Here is a 22402-nt window from a genome sequence, read left to right on the forward strand (position 1 = left end):
GACTTTATGTTGTTGTGTTTTATTTCTGCCAAGTTGCTCTCACTTCCTACTCAGCACATCACAGATGGGCGTAGCAGGGGTTGTTATAGCTCTCCAAGCAAAATGTCTGTCCCAGTCTGGGGAGCAGGAGCAGAAAATGACCCCTAAGGAGCTCCACTGCCCGTGGGCTTGGTGCAGACCTCAGACCTAATGCAGACAACAGGAAGGGCAGCAGCCTTCCACGTGGCCACTGCCTCCTGTGAGTTGAGCAAAGATATTTCAAACGTAAGTTTAAAAAAAAGTATTAATGCCTTTCTTGGTGAAGAGAAAGCCAATAAAACCATTCTACAAACTGGCTGTCTTGTGTATTTATTTGCAAGTCAAGTTTAACATATGCTTCACTTTGGGTGGCCACCTTTTCCATTTTTGTGTTCTGAAAAGGGACCCGGCTATATGAATAAATGCAGAAGGGTCACTTTGAAGATTCTTTGTCAAGGTCTCATGAAGTTTTAACAGCACCTCAGTGGGGAGTTGGCCCCCAGCCTGGACACAGAGTCCCACGGACAGCAGGTGGGAAGCTCAGTGAGCTCCAACGGGCTTTGCATATTAGCTCAGGCTGAGTGTCCTCTGCTGTTTCTGGTGATGGGACTCACTTAAGGACACGAGGACAATTCTATCGCATGCTTTTAATGTTGCCCAGTGGCCAGAAAACAGTGCTGTCCATGGGGGTGGGGGTTCTTGATCAGGGCCGTCCTTCTCACTGGAAAAGAGATACCAGCTGCTTTCAAAACAAAAGCCTTTATTTTTGAGCTTGCACTTGGAACTAGGACCTTAGAGATATTTCTACCCTTGTCTTGCAGATAAAGAACCTGTTCAATAGTCCCTGCTGAGAGGGACTTTGTCAGGATGTCCGGGTCTCTAAACCCTAAGCCCTGTGTGTTCCTTCTAACACCCTCCAGGCCTGGGGGCGAGCGTTTCCAGGGACATCTCAGACCAAGGAGCCAGGCAGAGGGCAGCCTCTGACTCGAACTCTGCCATGACCCATTCAGTTCTCGCCAGACAGCTCCCTAGTCTCGCCTCTGTACCCCTTTCTCCCCACAGATGCCACCCTGCTTTTGAAGCTATGGGGTATAAGGGTCACTCTGGCCTCTGGGTGTCGGTCAGTGACAATCTCTGCCTAGAAGACTCGTCTAAAAGTGGGAGGGTAAGGAGGTAGGGGAGAAGTGAGGGGGTTAATCTTCTTGTCCTGGGGCTCAACTGTCTCTCCCCAAACTTTTCTCCGTTGTTTCTGCAGGGTTCATGGGGGTCATCCTGCACGGCAGTCTCTGACTGTCTGCCCCATGCACCCTGAGTGCCTGGTCAATGCAAATGCTAGCTCCACCCCCAAAGCCTTTAGGGGTGTTTCATGCCATGGACACGGACATGAACATTAGAATCACCTAGGAAGGTTTAAAAATCTCAGAGCTCTGATGATTATATCAGGGTTCCTTGGTGGGTCTGGCCCCAGCTGTGCACAGAAGGGCAGAGAAGCCGGCACAGGCGTCTGCGAGGACAGCCAGATGACAGTGAAAGCAAAGTGTGTGGTGAGGGGCTGCAGCGTCAAGGAGAACAAGAGCTCCGGGCTGAGCTTCAGCATTGTTACTCTTCCACAAAGCCTCTGGGCCAAGATGACCATAGACATCTGGGGACCCCCACCCAGCCACTTTTGAAAAATACGTATTTCATTAGAATATCATCTATCTTGATCACTGAGTTTGGGGCTCCCCCTCCAAATTTGTGCTTCACCCTAGCCCCACGGGGGGGGGGTGGCATTCTCATAAGTTCACAGAGCACCAACATCTGGCCAGACCACGGACCATGATGGAGTTGAAACACACTCAAGATCTCTGTGCAGTAATGTCTGACCTGCTCCAAACCTCTTGGTGACCAGCAGCCCCCTCTGCTGGCTGACAGGAGTGACTGCGGCTTCCCATAGTCACAGCTGCAGCCGGGCTTCACGCCTCTTCTAGACAGGATTATTGAAACCCAACACCCATTAAACTTGCCTCCTGACAGCATCCAATCCTGATAAAGTCCTCTCTCCTTGAACCTCCCCAAAATCACATAGCACAAGCCCAAATCCTGCAATAAGTCCTTCCTAACATCTTCTGACCAAGATGCCCCATACATGTGGTATGCCTTATGGCCACAAATTCATCAACCCCACTTGACTGTCTGTGTGCTCTTGGGGTCTGTGGTAGGAGGGTGTTGGCAAGACACAGGCCAAGGGTTTGGCGTGGGCAATGGCAGCTCCGGGCGACATGTTCTCCCCCAGGGGTCCTAAGTGGGGCTGCACTGCCATAGGTGACGATTACAATCTGTAGGTATAAGGGGTCTGCGATGTTCCAGTGTAGACTGAAAACATTTTTTTCTCTTTTACCCAAAATGCAGTAAGGAAACTTGTATTTACTCTTGCTTTACACATGAGGAAACAGAGACATTTGTTCCAGAGACACAGCATTGCTAAGGTTCAAACCTGGGCTGTGCCGGCCACTTTGTTGGGCTGCAGGTAGTATAGTGGTCATTAGTGGACTTCAGGCACCCTGGGCACTCAACTGTCAGTGACTGTCCAGGGGTCCAATGGTCTTTACACCACCCGAAAACCTTCTCACCCCCTGGTCAGTGTGTCTCTAAACTTTTCATCCACCAGTGGCTCAGGGTGAATTCAAATAATGAATTGGGTTCTGTAAGATTCAGGGATTATTTTGATATTAAATACCTTCCTTGTTGACTTGAATATGGTATACATTTCTAGAACCTTCCAGAAACTATGAGAACTTTGACTTGCCTAGGAGAAGCCAAATCCCCTTGCTGCTGATGAAAGAGGATGTAAACAATAGGTTCTTTGTGCCCGCACACACACATGTACTGTGGCCATTAAATGCATTGATTATTTCCTGTGTTACTTCTATGCCTTTCCCTTCCTCCTGAATTTAAGTGCAGTTGGCCATTAAAAGTGTTGCTCCCACACTTCTTATTTGGCAGTGGTTCCTTCAGTGTTGACTGGAGGGCTGTGTATTGTTTCAGAAGATGTTGGAATTCTCTAAAATTCACCATGCTAGTCCAAGAAGTCTTAAACTTTCAGTGGCTTGGAGAGAAGGGGTTTTGCTCCATCTTTAGATGCCAAAATAGAGTCAGACATGCTGCAGTCTCCCTGGGGAGCCCTGCGAGTGAGAAAGGGCAGGCATGACCTTGCTGTGGGTCTGATAGCTGTAAATGGAGAAGGGGAAGGAAGGACTGGGTGGTCAGAGCCTCAGCCCATGGCCAAGTTCAGACGAGGTCTCCCACCGGCTGACAGTCCCCAAACCGACGTGTCCCTTAGAGGATTCCTGTTTTGGGGAGGAAGGGCCTGGTTGGGAGCAGTGAGAGAACATGGCCTGGCTTGGTGTCAGTGCTGTGGTCAAACCCAGGGGACAGGGGCTGGGGCTACCAGTCAGCTGTGTTTCTGCATCAGGTTCCCTCAGGGGGATGTCCAGGTGGCTCGTGGCACATCTCCAGGGCTGTCTCAGAACCCTCATGGCTGTCGCAGAACCCCCAGGGCTGTCATGGAACCTCCTCTCTCATTCCGTTTTCTCTCTGCAGCTGTTCTGTGTCCTGGGCTGTGACTGCCACACAAGCTGCAAAGTCTCCCCTCAGACCTCAATCTTTAAGCTGAAGATGCACTGTTGTGAACTGGAAGAAGTTAGAAACCCTCTGAGCCTCAAAGTCCTCACTGGCAAGCTGGGGACAGTAGTGATAGCTGTATCACAGGGTGTTTAATGAGCAAGATGCAGGCTCAGAAAGAGCCTGAGAGGTCCAGGCCCACAGACCTTGGTCCTAATGCTTTGGTGTGGGGCTTCTTGACCATTTTGAGCTGTGGCTCCTTTCTTCTTAAGATTGCATGTTGCTTTTGATATCTAAATGTGCTTTCTGCTGAGTGAAAGAAGCCAGACACCAAGGCCACACACTGTGTGATTCCATTTATCCCTCACATTCAAATCCATAGTGATAGGAAGTAGATTAGTGAGGGAGGAGGGTAGGGAGTGACTTCTGATGGGGTGTGGGGGTCTTTTTGGGGGTGATAAAAATGTTCTGAAATTAGAGAGTGGTGATGATGGCTGCAAAAATTTGTGAAATACTAAACAGCAGTGAATTATACACTTTAATGGTCAACTTTGTAGTACGTGAATTTTCTCTCTCTCCATATATATGTTTGTCTCTCTCTGTTGATTTACTGACTTTAGACAATGTCCAACTTTCTGCTGAGAACTGAGTTTAGATCCAAAGCTTTCCCAAGGGCCAAGGTGTAGACTGGCTCATTTTGTCTTTGACACCATTGGTCCTGCCAGGTGGCCCCCAAAGGGACCCTGATTTCTCCCAGGTGGGCCCAGGCCGAGGGCCCTCTCCACTTTATCCAGACCATACGCGGAAGTGGGTTCTATTAGCTGCTTGTCTCTGGGCAGCTGTCTTTGCCTTCATTGGCCTGGATGCTGTGGTCTTTCCCTCCTGGGTTTTGTGGGGCGCAGATATCTCCTTTTTCCCCCGTCTATCCCATGAACCTGCTCTGTTCTCCAGTAGGTGCCAGTCCTAGAGCCCTCTAGAGGGCGCCCTCGGACACCTTCCTCTATTCTTTCAGAGCTGCTGCCCCTCCCACTGCCACCTCCGTGCTCGCCACAGGGGAAAATGTCTGTCTCTGGATGTGCAGAGGTCCCTTTTCCTTCTGCCACCTGCAGTCAAATATGACAAGATGGGAAATTAGGAGAAACAAATCAGCTTTCAAGGTCCCGAGCACATGGCACTCCCAGACCAGTAAAGAGATAAGAGAGGGAGGACATACGTGGGAGAAACGGACATTCTTCAAGAGGCATACACTGCCAAAGGGTTTTATCTCTATTTCTTATCCCACTGTCTTTGTGTAAAACAAGGTTGCTGAAAGGTGGCACTTACTATTACCGTATGTTGTCAGTGATGATTAACACCCTGAGGTCAGGTGGGATGTGCCTGGCAGGTCTTTTGGGGCAATATTGCTGAGGTAGCCTGCAGTCCCAGAGCGTCAGCCCTTCCAGTGTAACTGGGGGACAGAAGGCTAGTAGCAGAATGTCTGTGCTGAGTGGAGCAGCCTCCACAGCCCCTTGGGGCCACTGAGAGTAGGAGGCACCCATGGGGTCTGCAGGTTCCCACCTTCCGTCAAAAGCCTTCTCCATGCCCCTGTGTTACATTTTGGATTTGCTTTCATCCAGAGGTTTTTGTGGTTTAAATTGTAGGTTGTTAGGATATCAGTGTAAGGATGTTTTCCAAATTTTCAGATTTTTTTTGAAGCATGCTTGCTTTGGATAATGACTCAGCATCTATCTGAAGGGAAATGGCTGCATAGATTCTGGAACATTCTGTGAAGTTTTGCCAGGCAGCCATTAATTGAGAGTGAGGAGTGTTGTTCCTTCTGGTCTGGGGCACTGGCTGCGATTCAGCACTGGGGAGGAATGCAGGTGGGGACAGGGGTGGTGAGGCATAGGGTCCCTCTCTTTCCGGGTGTGATGACAGGGTGGGTGAATAAATTATCTGGTTGTCAACCCTCCAGAGGATGTCCTGGATGGGTTAGAGAGGAGATTAACTTTTGAATTATTTGTTGAAACAAATGCATAGACTATTTGTATTTCAAAAATTCAAATAACAATCATTTGGAATAGGTGGGAAGGAATGGGGATTTTTATGGGGAAGGTGAGGGATGGTTTAAAAACACAGAGTTGCATCTGGGACAGGGAAACTTTGGCAGGAAGAAGGGACCACAGTGCCAGGCCATAAGGCCTTGGCCATTCTCTCTCCCATCCCTGCATACACACTTTCCCCCACAGCTACAAAGGTAGCCTCATCTTCCCCATCACAGCCACACCCAGGTGACAGTCCAGAGTGACACCTGGACCCAGGCCCACCCACACTTCAGTGTTGAACCATATGGGGCCTTTAAAACATAAAGAGCCCAAAGCTGGCTCCTGGGGACATTTGTCCATCATCTTACCCATTAACCATATGTCCTGGAAGAGTTTCTGCTGGTCGTGGGGATGCATTCCTTCAGGCCACTTCCTGTGACAAGATGGACTCTCTTCCTTTTTCCCAATGTCTCTTCCCAGATGAGGAATAGGATAAAGGGGTCAGGATCCCTGGATCCCCTGCTACACTGTCACCATTTGAACTCTGCCTCCACCCCTTGCCTCAGGCAAGTTGTCTAGTCTCTCTGAGTCTGTTTCCTCATCTGAGAAATGGGGCTGGTGGTGGCTTTCAGGCCCCAAGGATGGTGGTTAAATTAGATAACATATGAAAAAGCACTTGACCCTGTGCTACCTATTACACAGCAACCAGGGGCTGGCTTATCACTACCGTCACCCTTTTCTTCCCAACTTTAAATGAATCCATTACACCTACTGACGAAATTGTTGCATGCAGAGCGAGGGCAGTGTGACAAGGAGGAAACACCCCATGTGCTCTGCGGACCCAGGCTCAGTTCTCCCAGCAGGTCTGAGGCCAGTGTTGTGGAAAGCAAGAAAGAGGGAGGAACGGAATCTGAAAATAGCAATGTTTTATTTGACTTAAGTCGCATTTTCATAAATGGCATCTAATCTCAGAAAACAAAAATTCAAGTCTGCAAAAAATGCACATACAAATCTAAGAAGGTAACTCTACAGAAATATACAAAGCAGGACCATGGTGTGTAAGGTAGAGTTAGAGCTCTCATCCTGGGTCTGCCCGGGCCTGTGTTCCAATGCAGTGAAACAGTCTAGGAACTAGTGTCCAAGGGAGCCCGTGATATTTTTAAATATATATACACACACACACACACACACACACACACACACACACACACACATACATATATATGTATGTATATATGTCGAGTTTATCTACAACAGTGCAAACCTCTCGCAGCGTGCAAGTGACTGTATTTTCTAGGTAACATGGCTAAATCAAAGTTACCCATATACAGTATTATAAAAAAAAACAGCGCTTACAGAATTATATAGTAGATATACAGATATATGCACATGTTTGCACGCTGGTTAAAAAGTGTTACTTGCATTGACTCTTGCTTTGGAAGGAATAACAGAGGAAAAATGTTAAAATAGCTGCTCATGAAATGAAAGTGAAAGAGTCACAACAGATTCAGCCATGATTGGGTGCCGTGCCTACATGGCTACATGGGAGAAAGACACACGAGGAGAAAGGTGTTAGTTACACAGATTAACTTTTTAAACACACATGTTCTATTGAGAAACTCATCTCTGTCCCCCCTTCCACAGGGATCATGACTACAAAAACAAAAACCTCTTGTGTGGGGCTGGTGGGGTGGATTTTAGTAACAATTTGAATGACAAGACCTTTTCTACCATTTTTACTTAAATGAGGACCTAGAGGAGATATTTATGATCCAACTGGGGCAATCTGTTTTCCCAAGGTCAGGGGAAAGAGACCTCAAAGTTGCACAATGACAGAATTGTAAAAAAAGAAAAAAAGGAAAGGTATTAAAACAAAATAGCCACGATGGCCACTGAAATGCTCTCTGAAAAGCCAAGTCTCTGTGATGGCTTTCGGACAGGCTATACTGCGGCTGCCAGGAACGCATGGGGATAGGGGTTCAGCCTAAACCCGCAAACCCAACTTCATCTCCACTCGAGGCCTGCTCCATTTCACGCAGCAGGGGAGAGCACTATCTCCCAGCAAGGCAGATAGCTTTGGTGACTTGCCCCAGAAGCGGATGTGCCCCATATGGCAATGTTTTCACGAAAACTCCCGTTGCTGATCCAGGAGTGGGAGGAGTAAGGGCTGGTGCGAACCGAACCCAAGGGCAGATGAAGTGAATGGACGATAGTTCACGCCGAGTGCTGGCAGCCAGTTTTCTAGGAGGTCTCCTTCAAGAGACACTTGTCTGGGGGACTTGAGAACGGCTGCAAGCAGGCCAGCGGGGAGAGTCACCCCGCTGGGCTTCACCTGGGCCCCTGCTGCATGTGACAAATCACTGCCATCATGAAAGGGAACAGCAGGTGGCTTACAAGTTTCCCAAAATCAGGTTTCCCGGCGTTGGTGAACATAAGGAGGTCTGATTTAACTGTAAACAATATCAGGGCCACACTTAAATTCAGGTGCAAACTGGCAGCCAAAGGCACCCACAGGTGGCCAGCCCAGGTCGCTCATGTTCACCTGGTGCAGACACAGCGAACAGGGTCGTGACATTTTACTGAGAGAAAACTCATCCCGAATGTAATCATGTTGAATTTGGCTGCTTTTCTTTATGTGGTTCAGACTCACGCCACTCTCAAGACATGCTCACAACAACGAAGCCTAGGTAGACACTTGTACGTGCCTATGGCCGTGTCCTTGACTTGGCTTGCAAGGTGGTGGCTGTGTGGCTCTCCCTGGGACTGGAAAGCAAGCTCATTCCCCGGGGCTGTAGAAGAACCACACAGAGCTGGCCATGGCCCCACATGTCCTCAAAAGGCCCAGCTGGGGTCAGTGACATAACAAGGGTGTTTTTGTGCCTTTGTTCCTTTCTCTTCAGCTTTACAATGGTCATTGCAGGGTGTGAAAGCCTCCCAGGACAATCCTCTCCTGGCCGGACTGTGGTGGCAGGTGTGTGTGGACCATTTTCACCTGCTGACCCCAGGGGATTATTTGAGAACACAGCAGCATCGGTCCCAAAGCCTGGCTCGCGCCCACAGGAGCCCCCGGTGTGCACAGGTGCAGAGCAGGGTTCCTCAGGGAGGCCATTCAATGTCTGTTGGAGGAAGATTCCAAAATGGCATATTTGGAGAGAACATTAAAAATTGAGCAAAGGTTAAACCCTTCTGTTTCCTCAAAGATGGGGATAGGGAATGGGGAAAGTTGTGCCATGGCTCTCAGAAAATCTAGCTACAGAGGGTGAGCATGGGAGCTCCTCTTCATGCTGCCTTCCCGCCCAGGAGGCGTGGGTTTACGTACAGGCTGAAATGAGCGTGTGTGACAGTTAGTGTGCACTAGGGGCCCGGGTGTCCCCGCTTCTGGTCCCAGGGAGACTCTGATGGTTGTCTCAGAGGGTTCTCCTGGACGCGCGAGGCCAAGGGTAGTGACCGAGGGGGACCATGACTTTAATGTGAGTGGACTGAGGCAGGGCCAGTGGTCTTCAGGGGCAGAGAGGGTCGGTCAGCAGGCATGGGCATCAGAAGCTTGTCCCAGATCTGGGGTGCTCTCTGATTATGCACATCTCTTTCCTCTCCCTGTCACTTAGGAGAATGGCAGGGGCCATATGTTCTGTGACTTAGTGCAGCCCTGCTCTCTGCTCTGTGCCCCATGTGGGAGGGAAGCCCAGTGTGACAGCCCAGCCCCAAGCTCCACTGCCCCAAAAGCTCCAGCCAAAGCCCAGGGACCTGGGAGCTCACACTGGAGTTACAACTGTAACTCCAGGCTCCCTCTGGGTTCTGCTTAGCTTAACTGGGAGCCAAACCTGTGGGTGGTGCTCTCCCTGGAGTAGCCACCTACAGAGGCCATAGTCTGAGAAACAGGTCTCCCAGAAGCTTTGAGCAGTGAATAAAGAGGCCCCTCTAGTCTGCTGGAACCACTGCCCTGAGTCCCTGCCCACGGAGACCATTGCAAGGATGAAGAGGACCGGAAGGGAAGGCTTGGCATGGGCTGCCTGCATTCGGGGCCTTGGCACATTTTGAGGTCACAGCCAGCGTGAACAAGGCAGGAGAAAGTGGGTGAGGAATCTGGGAGGACGAAGGAAAACTCACACGACATTAAGACTGTTCAGCGTATAACACAAACGTTCCCAATGGAGGAAAGCGATCATTGACGATCGGAATTAGACAAGAACACTAAAGAAGCAACCCGAACCTTTTTAGACATACAGCAAACATATTCAACATACTACCTCAAAATCCATTTTACCTAGCCAAATTCAAACATCATTTTAAATTTAAAGCATTTAACAGTGACAAGAAAGAAAGCTTTATAGAAAATATTTTATTAGCAATCTTTATTCCTTAAAAGTGTCTAACTTCATATTCATATATTCTGCACCCTCCCCCCTTGAGCTGTTTTGTTTTACTTTTTGTCACTTGGTACTTTAGCTGCATTGGACAGAAGCTTTAGTGTGTTCTGACTATGCTCTTATCATTCTGGGACGGGCATGAGGCATGGGGCTTTTTTCTTTCCTTCTCAGACTAAAGGATAATTGAGGATTCATAGATGAAGGAAACACCACAGGATAATACTGTGGCATACAAACTAACACAAACGTACATGTGTGAACGTCTGTACGCACACAGACACACACACACGCACACATACACAATCCAGCCCTTCTCTGCCCAGGCTCATCCACAGCTTTGCCTGTGAGGAAGCCAAGACCTTGTGAGCTCAGAGGAAGGCACACTCCAGTGAGGCATGAATAAATTCAGCCCCCAGACAGCTCAGGACCCCCCCACCCCGCAAGGCAATTGATGGGGAGGGCTGCGGGCCACCCTCCCATCACAGCTGTCTGTTTGCTGTTGGCAAGTCCAAAATGAATAGCCGCTAAGCTAGTACTGTATTGCATTCTATACCTTACAAAGTATTGTCATATACATTTGGATACTTTGAATAGAAGGCAATGTGGCAGGCAAAGCAAAAAAAAAAAAAAGGAGACTTTAGGTTCAGACTTGGGCTCAAATTCTCCTCTATCCTGGCCCTGGAGCTGGGACCATACTGACCCTCTGCTAGCCTTGGTGTCCTGCATCTCCAGAATAAATAAAGAGATGTGGTCATGGGTCCCCTCCCGCCGGCCTGCCCTGGAGGGCCCGCCCACCTTGTCTGAGCTCCCTCTCCCCAAGCACAGTGCCTGGGACAGCACCGAGCATGGGGACAGTCAGCCAACTCACTGAGTAAAAAAACAGAGGGGCTGATAAGGCATCAGCACAGCGTCCGTCCAGAACACTCAGCACAGAAAGATGCGCAGATGTTGCAGCCCAACTTTTCCTCTGTCAAACGACCAAGGTGATTTCGACCTCATGGGCAGAGCCTGTCCCTGACCATGCCTTCCTCAGGGTGGGATAATGACCTCCCTGTGGATAAGTTTTTATCTAAAAGCTTACATGTCCCATTTCCTGGTCCTGAAGGCCACCCGCCTCCAAGGTGATGTATCCTGATACCAGCATCTTCTATGTTAATGTTCATGTAGGGTTTCTTCCCTTCCTGGGGAGAGCATCCCACTTCCCCCACAGGGACTCTGAAAGAATTTAATTCTCTAGCTTATATTCAGCAAGTGTAACAGAAAGGGGGACACAAAATGCTGTCTGCGGGGATAGAGAGAAAAGGCTTCCGGAATGGGGCTGGGCAGCTGACACCAGGCCCTCTCGTTACCTTGGATTCAGGACAGTAGTTAGAAGAACCCCAGCTGCCCCCTCCTCTCCTGACAATTTTCCTTTGAAAGTGAAATTCTCTGAGCTTCCACTTCCCCTCTGCTAATATCCAGCAAAGCCGAGCACCTTTTACCCGTGGGTTCATCCTTCTCTAAATGGAGACGCGGTCAGAGGTGAAAGGAGTGTTAGAGTCACTACATCCAGAATCGCTTAAAAAGCATCAGATTTGGGAAGCTGGTCTGGTTTAAATTCCAATGTAAGAAAGCCAACACATCACCTCCTACCTCTTAACCACAACCATTTAGAAAAAAAAAAATCAAATAAGTTGCTTGGATGCTATCTTAGGCCACTGGAATAAAGTATTTTCTCCAACTACTCTAAGGCAAAAGCAGAGGGCAAATATCTGGAGATCCAAACAGAATGGCAGCATTTCAGTAAAAGCTGTTAAGGGTTTATAATGAGAACGTACAAGCAGGGGGCACTTACTGATAGCTGGATTGGGGTGAAGGCCGCAACCTAGGAGTGACCCGTCCACACTCAACCTGGCTTTAGGTCTTCAGAGGCAAATTATCCTGGGGTGCTGACTTAGTGCACTTGCTAAACGCCACTTAGCATCCTTTAAAAAAAGCTCTGGGTTACTTTGCATGTGGGTTTCCCTTCTAGCAGCCTAACAGTACTCAAGTCCCCAAAGATCTGCCTTTGTGTGTGTGTGTAAGGGGGGGGGGCTGAGACCTCAATCAGTTCCTCATCTATAAAGAGGTGAATGAACTCTGCTAACAGAAAAAAACTGAAATGCCGGGAGCATGAACTCCAGTGGAAATAGTTCCTTCCAAGGGTTTAGGTGTGCTTGGAGATGAGATTTGAAATCTAAAGGAACCTCGCTGTTTCCTTCTGAAATTGCTGAGACACAACCCCGGGGGCTCAGTGGATGAGCTGAGGCTGCGGGTGCAATGGAGATGGTTGGCTCCACTCAGGGCAGCTCCTGGTGTGCACATTCTTAGTGGGGTCACAGAGCCACAACAGGAAGGGTTCACCTGGAGGGGAAGAAGTATTTAAACACAGACCTCACCTGCTATAATTCTGAGGCAGGATTGATGACTTCCTTCTCTTCCCAATCCTGTATTCCACTAGGCTGTTCCTATGTGGGTCTTCCTATGGGTCAGGAGTCCCCAAACTATGGCCTGCGGGCCGCATGCGGCCCCCTGAGGCCATTTATCCAGCCCCCGCCGCACTTCCAGAAGGGGCACCTCTTTCACTGGTGGTCAGTGAGAGGAACACAGGATCCGCAGCCTGTGCTCCTGGAGTACTGTATGTGGCGGTGCTGCAAAGCACAGCGTTACTCACGTACTGTACTACTTCCGGTGATGTGGGATGCACACATCACAGCTCCGGTAGCACATCATATCACTTGTTACGGCTAGCAGTGACAGATATGGAACTAGACATTGACCATTTCATTAGCCAAAAGCAGGCCCATAGTTCCCATTGAAATACTGGTCAGTTTGTTTATTTAAATTTACTTGTTCTTTATTTTAAATATTGTATTTGTTCCCGTTTTGTTTTTTTACTTTAAAATAAGATATGTGCAGTGTGCATAGGGATTTGTTCATAGTTTTTTTAATAGTCCGGCCCTCCAACGGTCTGAGGGACAGTGAACTGGCCCCCTGTGTAAAAAGTTTGGGAACCCCTGCTATGGGTAATGTCTTACAGGCAACTCTATCTTCAAGTTAAAAGAAGACTTTTTACAAAGGCTAAGTGTGACCCTGGCTCAACAACATAGTCTGGAAGGCAATACTATAATTGTGTAAAACAAGCAAATTTAAAATTACATGTTAATATTTCTCGGTTGTGTTTATTAAAAAGGATCTAAGGGTGAAAATGGGATTGCTAAGCATTTGCAAATCAAATCTGTGTGATCACCGATCAAGTAACAATTGAACTCTTTTCCTTCTCTGAAGTAGGAAATAAAGAGTTTTGGGAACAGAACCAAGGAATTTTTCAGGACTGAAATGCCCTTGAAGACTCATTAGTGCTACTGTTTACAGAAGAAGAAACTGAGGGTCAGAGAGGTTCATGAATTTGCTCACAAAAATACAATTTTTCATTAGGGGACCCTGATTCCAGGACAATAATGTTCTAGAAGGGAAAAGTCATTCCATTTTCCTTCAGATGATATTCTTTGGCCAGAATCACCTCCTGCCCTGTAGACACTCTGCTTCTGGCTGCTGCCAGGCATGTGGGTACCTTGTTAGGAAGCCAAAGGCTGTTCACCCTGCAGATACCACTGTTCCTGCCTTGGAGAGCTCTATGCATGTGTTTATATCACTGGAAGGAAGGGGCTTCGGTCAGCAAAGTGCACACACACCCCACCCTGAGAAGGTGGTATGGCCTGTGGAGATGGACTCACCTCCAGCCTCATTTGATGGAGCTACAGACACCTTGGCCACACAAAGTGTCTGCTGGGTTCCTGCCAAGGCCTTGATGCTAATGAAGTCTTGGCACCTTCCATCTGATACATTCCAGCTCATCTTTCATGGCTGCCCCTGGGACCACTCACCGTTCACACCCGGATGGCCCTCAGCCTAGCGTTCCCAGGTTCAGTGGAGGTAGTTGATGCGATATATGAGGAAAGGGAAATGTTTGTAAAAACTCAACAGGGTGGACTTTCTAGAATGTTTTTTAGGCAAAATTAAGGTGCTCAGAAAGTTAGGAATAAAAAAACCCCCTATATATTTTGCTTAAAATAAGAAGCATACGGAAAACAAAAGACTTTGAAAGAGTTGGCCAATTTCGCCTTCTAACCTTTTGTATAACTTTGGAAATTGTTTGCAGAGCTTGGCGCGCACAGTCCCAAAGCCTCCTCTCCACCTGAAACCTGCCTTTGCATCTTTCGCAAGTTCTGTCGATGAGGCCAGCTCACCCTGAACAATTCTCTCCAACAAAAAGATACAGTTTCTTAAAATGAATGAAAACCATTGACTTTTGGCTTGGAAAATGACTTCTCCTTGGAAAAAAGAGAAAAACTTGTAGAAAGATGAGAACTATGAAAAACAAATCATAAAATAGACCCACTTCCCTCTTTTCTTTCTCCCCCGAGGACGTCTACCTGCACAACGACCCACGGAGAGAACACTCATGGCCCCGTCCGGGACCAGCGCTGCCTCGCCATGGGGAAAATGATACTGAGGAAGCCTCTTGTCACCAGTCCAGTTGCAGGTTTCAACTCTGCACCCGTGGTGGCAGTATTACATTCTGCCTGTGAAAATGATCCTTTCTACACCTTCTTCCTAGTTAAAGCTGGAAAGGGTAATGGAGAGAACAGCAGACCTCGCTGGGTGGAGCCGTTGAACACTTGGCATCCGTGAACCAGATGCGGTGGCTAGGGGTTGGGTCACAGTCGTCCCTGTGTCCACGGCACAGGCTTGCCGCCGTGATTCTACAAGTTGCCGTTGGCAGCAATGTCTAACATCCCACTCTTCCGGTGTTCCGGGGGCTTTACCTTTCGGCCCGGATTTTGTACCTCAGGACTAAGTAGGCGATGAGGCGCAGCGAGATGAAGAAGATGCCCAGGACAATGAAGTCCAGGTAGAGTTTGGCATTCTCCACATCCAGCTCTCTCAGAATGGCCTCCGACTTCTGGAAGTGGCAGGTCTCGTCAATGTCACAGTGCAGATCCTCTCGGTCCAGGCCGTAGATGGACAAGATGACCCCTTCAAACCCATACCTGCAGAGGGGAAAGTGCCAGAGTGAGGGAGTCATAGGTGACCCGATGACTTCCCCACCGTCCCTGACACTGCTTCCATTTGCCGAAGGCAAAACACCATCTGCCTTGTCCTTGGCTCCCGATTGGCTCCGTCCCCAGAGGTCTTTCTGCACTGATCTCCCAGCACCCCCGAGATAACACATGTGGCAGCTTCTCCACCATTTCCAGTTCTGTTTTCCCCCAACTGAATGAATTGCACGTGTCTGTCCAGTAGTGAAACGAATTGACAACCACTTTGATGTTATGTACTTTTTTAAAGTTAGATTGATCAGAGGTTCTGCTATCTTTCCAAGTGCCACACAGCACTCTAACAACACATTTGTGCCCCACCTATTGTTCCTTGCCAGCCCTCCATTGTCAGAACAAACACGCTAAAAAGACACAGGTGTCAGATGTCTTGGCGTTGGTGCACGCACAGGCTGCCGAAACTCTGTATGAGGGCTCTGTGTCGAGTTTGTTTTCCCAGAACAATATACCTGGGTCTGAATTGACACTCTAGAGCAGAAAAGCTTATTCTGACTTGGGACCTGCTGAATTGGCACAGCTGGGCAGAAAAACTCTGAAGACCAGCGTGGCCCACTGAAGATCAACGTGCCAGACCACCCCTGAGTGCAGAGCATGCTGTCTGACCCAGCACTGAGTGCCAGAATACTCATGTTCAACAACATTAGGATGTTTATGTCATGACCTGTTTTCCACTGGGTTTCTTACTGGGGTTTACAATGTTCAGAAATGTGTTATGAGCACTGTTTGATTCAGAGATGTACAAAGTGCCTAAAAGGTAGAAATGTTCCCTGAGGGTGGCTCTCCAAAGGACCAAAATACAGGCCCATCCAAGACGTGGCTTTTATAAGCATCTTCATATTAACAAGAGTCCCCTTCCCTCTGTCACCATAGAGCTCCCAAGTTATGGAGCCCCCCGCGACACCACACACACACACACACACACACACACACACACACACACACATGCACGCACTACCTGACATAGGAGATATAGGACATCCACTGCAGGTAGGCTGGGATGGTGTCAAAGCTGACAAAAAATCCTGAGAAGAGGAGGACAGGAATGGCTGTCACAGGGCCCACGAAGGTTGCCACCTGAGAGGACACAAAGAGAGCTTACAGTCTGCCCAGCTTTCTCCTCCTCAGGTGGCCCCTGGAGGCCACATTCTTGGACAGTCATATGGATCGCTGGAAAAGACCAGTTTTTAGGATGGGTCATCCAAGGGCCAGGATGGCACAGAGAAGTATCTGGTTTGGGGCGTGAGCAGCCTGCTTTCTGGTGCTCATGATTCACTCAAGTTCTGGCTTTGCTTTTAAGGAAAGGCCAGGCTTGAGCTCCCTGAAGCCACGGAGGTGCCGAAATGCAAGTGCACATGCGTGTAGCAGGTTATGGATGGGTGGTACCAGGAGTCTTGAAGGGGCACATAGAGGGACTGAGAAGGGGGGGGAAGAGGGGGGGGTGTAATCAGAGGCAGGTTTAATGGCGGGCACACCAGGCACACGCCCTGGGCCCCGACTTCTGAAGGGCCCAGCAAAACCCCAACTTTATACTATTTTCTAATGACACCAAGTTTGGTTTCATATGTGTAATTTTAACATTAATAGTATATACTATTTTTTATTTATTTTAAAATATGGTTAACATATATTTTTATTTTCCCTGTCTCTCTTTTTTAAGGGGCTCAATTTTTCTGCGCCGGGGCCTCAACCGACCTTAATCTACCTCTGGGTGTAATGGTGGTTGAGGGATGACTGAATGGGTCCCCTGAAGCAACAAAACCTAGGCATTGAGAGCTTGGCATCTGAGCTGGTTGTGTGATGGTGACCAAATCACACGGCCTCTCTGGGTCTCAGTGTCCCCACCTGTAAGATGAGGATAGTACACACCTAGCTTGGGGTGGGGGTGGGGGGCTTGGGACTAAACAGGTCATTATATGGAAAGCACTGAGAACAGCACCGGGCATGCACTCTGTGCCACATAAGGGCACCTACTGCTGTTGACGTGCCAATCCTCACCAGCCAGGACAACCTGAGTCCTGACCGGAGACTGACCTGGTGAAGCCCATCTAGGAAGGTAGGGTGGAATTAGGAGGAGGGGGGAGGTGCTGAGCCCCACCAGGGCAGCAGGGAGACGTTTCCTTGACTGGTACCTGCAGGGACGTGGAGGCAGCTCCAATCAGGAGGCCCAGGGACTGCGCCACCAGTGAGGTCATGGTGCCCAGTGCAGCAAACAGGACGAACCGCACGGCGTCAGATGGCTGTGACGTCATCCAGTACACGATGCTGCAGTAGGCCACTGGGAACATGATCTGGAAACACAGGGTCCATCACCCTTGCATGGAAATCAAGTTTTTTCCATCCTGTTCTACAGGAGATGGTGAAGAATTCTTGCCCCTCTTCAAATACACACCTTTTGCATACATACCTGGAAGGGGACGTCGGCCATAGTCTTGGCCAGGTAGTAGGCCTTCAGGCTGTACCAGTAATTCAGGTGTTCCCGAAGAAACACTCCCATCTCTAGGGGAACTAGGAGCCAGGAAATGGAAAAGGGGTCAGCAACACAACCAGTGTGCCAAATATTGGCACAGATGACCTGGCCTGTGCCAAGACATGGGCCTTTCAACACTTAACAATACTTGGCGTTTGGATGAAAAAGGTAAGGACTGATTTAATAGCCTGGGAAACAATTTTTATAAACTGAGGAGCCATCGAGAGGAGAGTATCTATGAGAATACTGAAAATTATTTTAGTGATAAATATAAGCATTTTTTACTCAGTTTATTCTCATTGAGTAACTGTAACAATGTGATTCTTTCCTATGGGTGAGACCTTGCAAGCTGGTCCTGGAAATTTCAGGCTATTTAGGGAGGAGGCATTGTGGGGAGGAAGGGTTTATGCTGGAGTTCTGCTGAAGCAGCGGGCTTCTACACTGTCAGCCTCAAGTGCGCCAAGGGCAGCTTCCTCTGCAAATGATTTAGACTTGCACAGAAATCCATCTAAAATAGTTTTACCCACTCACTAATTTGGCTGTATCAGGGCTGTCTTAATAACTGAACAAGGTAAGCAGTAGAATTTAAGGGGCCCCTGATTAGAAAACTTTTTAGGAATTTCTCTCTCGCATCAGCCTTCCACCATGCGTAAAACTCTTCTATTAGTGATTCAATCCTTTGGCTTAAATATAGTATGCAGTTTCTTGTCTAACAGAAAATATAATAATACCTATATCTGTCTACAAGGACAAGGGTATTTTAAAAAACAAGACAATGTATGTTCAGAAAACTCATCTCTTGGTTGAGCCATCATATCAGTCCCGATTAGTGGGTTGGAATGACAGATAATGAAGGAGAGGGAGGCCTGTGGTCAGGCGGGCACTCACAGGTGAGCACGGTGGGCATGAGAGCTGCAAACATGAGGAACAGCATGGAGAAGAAGAGGAAGCCAGAGTTACTCAGGACCTTCTTGGCTTCGTTCCCAATCCCCAAGTATAGCAGGCCGATGAGGAGCCCGATGCCAATGTGAGAGGTGATCCTCAGGTGTGTCAAGACCTGGGGGCAGACATGGCTGTTATGCTCCTGGAATCTGGGGGGTCAGGCCATGACGGACACTGGGGCCAAGGCCTCCGGAGCATCATCCGTGGCTGGTCTCATACTTCATCCTTGCCCCTTCTCCTCTAGAAAAACAAGTCTCTGACCCTAAACTGGCTCTCTCTCTCTTTTGTTCTCTCTCACACACACATACACATACATAACACTGCATTGCTGTTAAAACAGAATTGTCCAAACATGGCCAGTAAAGTCTGTCTCCCTTCAGAGCAGAAGACAAGTGACAATGATGGTGGAGAAAGGGACAAAGAATGGATATATCAGAAGCCCACCCCTGAAGGACTGTAACAACACGCAGCGTGGGTTGCTATAAGCCCCTCCATTTTTCAGACTAGGTCCCAGAGGCCCAATGAACACCCAGCCCCTCTTGGGCAGGTTGTCAGATTATCCACATTAAAGGTGCATAGTACTATGGTTCTTAACCATTCACCACTGGCAGCCCGATAAGCCTCCATACCACTCCAAAGCTTTTCTGAGGGAGGACTATACTCCCTGACATCATGGTTGGCCATGTGACTTGCTTTGGCCAGAGGAACATAAGCACAAGTGACAAGTGGCCATGAAAAGTTTTATACTTGGTTTCTCCCTTGCACTTTCCCTCTCTCACAGTCTAGAAAGGAGCTGTTTCTCCGTTCGGTGCCCCAGGATAAGAAGAAACACAGCACAGAGTCATAACACTCAGCCACCAACAGGGAACACAAGCAAGACATAAATATTGTATTTACTGTTGTGGCGCCTGACATTTAGGGGGTGTTTGTCACAGCGGCATCGCAGAGTGAAAGCTGACTAATGCGAATGGAGGAACAACAGTCTGAATACTCAGTCAGGAGGGATACACCCAAAAATGACCTGCAGCTTCCTTTGTCACAAGAGATGAGTGCAAACATGCTTACTGAATCCCTCATGATGCTCAGGAAAGTCCTTTTGAACAGGATGCAGAACTGGGTGAGGCAGCTGGCGGAGAAGCTGTGACAGCCTTCCATGGAAGCAGAGTCCTAAGGACACACCAAGAAGGAAGAGGTTGTGAGACCCCTCCCCGCCCATGACACATTTCCCCACAGATAAGAAAGAGTGCCATGCCATGGGGGGCAAAATGCTGAGCGCTTCCCTGGGCTGGGGGTGGGATTACCTTTCTCAGCCCCTTCAATCGTTTTGCCTGCTTTACCTCTTCAGAGGGCCGGTGCCAAAGGAAGGGGTTCACTTCGGCATCCCCCCCAGCCTCTCTCCTGTAGTCCGAGTCGCACATGCCCTCGCGGACGGCTCTCACCAGGCGGCTATTCTGGTCACCGTACTCGCCGGACGCCACCTCCATGACTGCATGAGACACCAGGTGCGTGTGGTCAGCCAGGCCCCACCCAGGACAGGCGCCCGAGATCGCCAATGTGAACAATGGGCCTCTGCCATGTTGACCACTCCAGAGCCACGACTCCGGTGAGAATGTCTTTAACTGACTATATACCAGCTGCATGATGATGATCACATGATAAAATCATTTAGCAAGCAATGTTCTTTCAGCTCTCTCACCCCCCAACAAGATCATTTATCACATCAGGAGCCTGGGAATGAAAGGAACCAGCTTTAACATAGCTGCGGCAGTTTGCATGATGAGAGCTTCAGCACACGGAAAAAGGGGTGCCCGGGCCTGCCGTGTGCTTGGACCTCTCAGGGCATTGAAGTCTGGGACCATCAGCCCTACCTCTCAGATCCCCAGGGAGTGTCTCCTCCACCCACCCTGGGATTGCTCCCATTGTCCCTTCTTGGCCCCCAGCGGCAGGCCTCCTCCGCACTCCAAACTCATTCAGGGTTTCACTCTGCCCCATTCCTCTCCTGGTTCCCCCTTGCTGTTCGTAGTGACTGTTCATCCTTCCTGTTGCCCCCTGCTCTCTTCTTGTCTGTCTGCCCTCTCCTTCCTCATGTCCCCACCCCCACCCCCGGTCCTGGCCCCTCACCTCAATGACATTTTAGCTAATGCCCAAAGTTCCAAGGCTGGATTTCAGGCTGTATCCCCCTGCCCCGACAAAACCAGCATGCCACTTTCCCCAGGCCTGAACCGAGGTGGCCAAGCCCTCTAGATCCAGTTGTAAACCAGGACACAGGGGTCCCACCAGAACATCATCAAGGATACACACAAACTCAGCATGGCCTGCTCTGCTGGTCATTCATACCCACCCCTCTCCAATTGCCACTCTCTGTGTACCTCTAGTCCTTTCTCCAGCTGATACACCTACCCTTTCTGGGACTCCCTCGAGGCCCTATGTACCCTGTTTCTCCTCCTGTCTGTCCTTCCCTCTGGGTTCTCACCCCTTTGCAGGCTTTGAACTTCACTACCCTCCCCTTGCTCAGCACACCTGTCCCAACCATTTTTCTCTCTCATGAACAAATATGTAACTATAAACTACTCATTCCGGTGCCTTTAAACAAAGCTCTCTGTCCCCCTCACCTTCCGGTTCTCACCCTCTCACTTCTGTAAGGGAAGCATTTCCCAGGAACACATTTTGGGAAATGCTGTTATAGAAAATATGAAATCCTGGGAGTGTGGCCAGATGTTTGAAAGAAAAGCAACTGAGTGAGAAAGGCTGGTGACAAATAGATCAAGTGGGAGGGCTGCAGTGGGTTGAATAGCATTGCCCAAATATTCAGGTCCACCTAGAACCTCAGAATGGGACCTTATTTGGAAAAGGTCCTTTGCAGATGTAATTGGTCTTGGGTAAAATTATCCTGGATTTAGGATGGGCCCTAAATCCAATGACTAGTGTCCTTATAAGCCCAGGAGAGGGCACAGACACATAGAGAAAAATGTTGTGTGAAGACAGGGACCGAGACTGAAGTGATGAGGCCATAAGCCAAGGAATGCTGGAGCCACCAGAAGCTGAAGGACCCTGCCAACACCTTGACTTCTGGCCTCCAGAACTATGAGAGAATGAATTCCTGTTGTTTTAGTCCACCCAGTCTGTAGTGCTTTGTTACAGCCACTCCAGGAAGGCAGGGTGTGATGGCATAGACTGGACCCCAAGTTCAGTGGCTGGGGGGAAGAAGGCAGAGAGGGCGCCCTGGGAGCAAGCAGCGTCCAGGCTGAGAGCTCACAGATCACAGGCCTATGCGAGTGAGGATGCAGTTGGCTGTTAAGCATCACAGCCCACCGTCGACATGGAAAGACAAGCAGCTGGGACCATTAGCCTGACAGCTGGACTTCAAGTTCACCTTTTTTTTGTTACGTTTGGTCAAAATTTAAATCAGCATTTTAATAAATCCATTAATCAAAACCATTTTTAAAAGGTTCTTTCTTTCTTTCTTTTTAAAAGATTTTATTTATTGATTTTAGAGAGAGGATAGAGAGAGAGAGAAAGTCAGGGAGATGAACAGGAAGCATCAGCTTGTAGTAATTGTTTCTCGTATGTGTCCTCATTGGACAAGCTCAGGGTTTTGAATCAGCGACCTCAGCATTCCAGTTGACACTTTATCCTCTGTGCACCACAGGCAAGGCAAAGGGTTATTTCTTATTAGGACTAACTTCCTTTAAACCAGCCTAACATAAAAATGTTAGAAAATATCGCTCCGAACAACAGCTCCCTCACTATATATATAGTTGCCAGATCTTTTATCTGGATGAAAAATAACCTCTTTTTCTCTGTCTTTACAAGTTCCTCCACAGGATGGCACTTGAGCCCTCT

The 22402-nt window shown here is 48.7% G+C and overlaps 1 protein-coding gene across 2 annotated transcripts in view; it reads right to left on the reverse strand.

Moving 5' to 3' along the window:
• Nucleotides 1–6556: 6556 nt before the first annotated feature.
• The window catches only part of ABCG1 (ATP binding cassette subfamily G member 1), a 65059-nt gene continuing 49213 nt past the window's right edge, over nt 6557–22402 (reverse strand). Inside the window, exons 9-15 of one of the 2 annotated variants that reach the window (XM_066259313.1) lie at nt 19861–20045; nt 19625–19726; nt 18506–18674; nt 17555–17655; nt 17280–17438; nt 16106–16224; nt 6557–15084 (exon numbers count right to left, since the gene is read on the reverse strand). In XM_066259313.1, the coding sequence (XP_066115410.1) occupies nt 14856–15084; nt 16106–16224; nt 17280–17438; nt 17555–17655; nt 18506–18674; nt 19625–19726; nt 19861–20045 (1064 nt within the window). In that variant the 3' untranslated portion in view covers nt 6557–14855. The remainder of the gene's footprint in view (nt 15085–16105; nt 16225–17279; nt 17439–17554; nt 17656–18505; nt 18675–19624; nt 19727–19860; nt 20046–22402) is intronic. The other variant, XM_066259315.1, reaches the window with a different exon arrangement.

The sequence above is a fragment of the Saccopteryx bilineata genome, chromosome 2 (genome assembly GCF_036850765.1).
Source record: "Saccopteryx bilineata isolate mSacBil1 chromosome 2, mSacBil1_pri_phased_curated, whole genome shotgun sequence".
NCBI lineage: Eukaryota > Metazoa > Chordata > Mammalia > Chiroptera > Emballonuridae > Saccopteryx > Saccopteryx bilineata.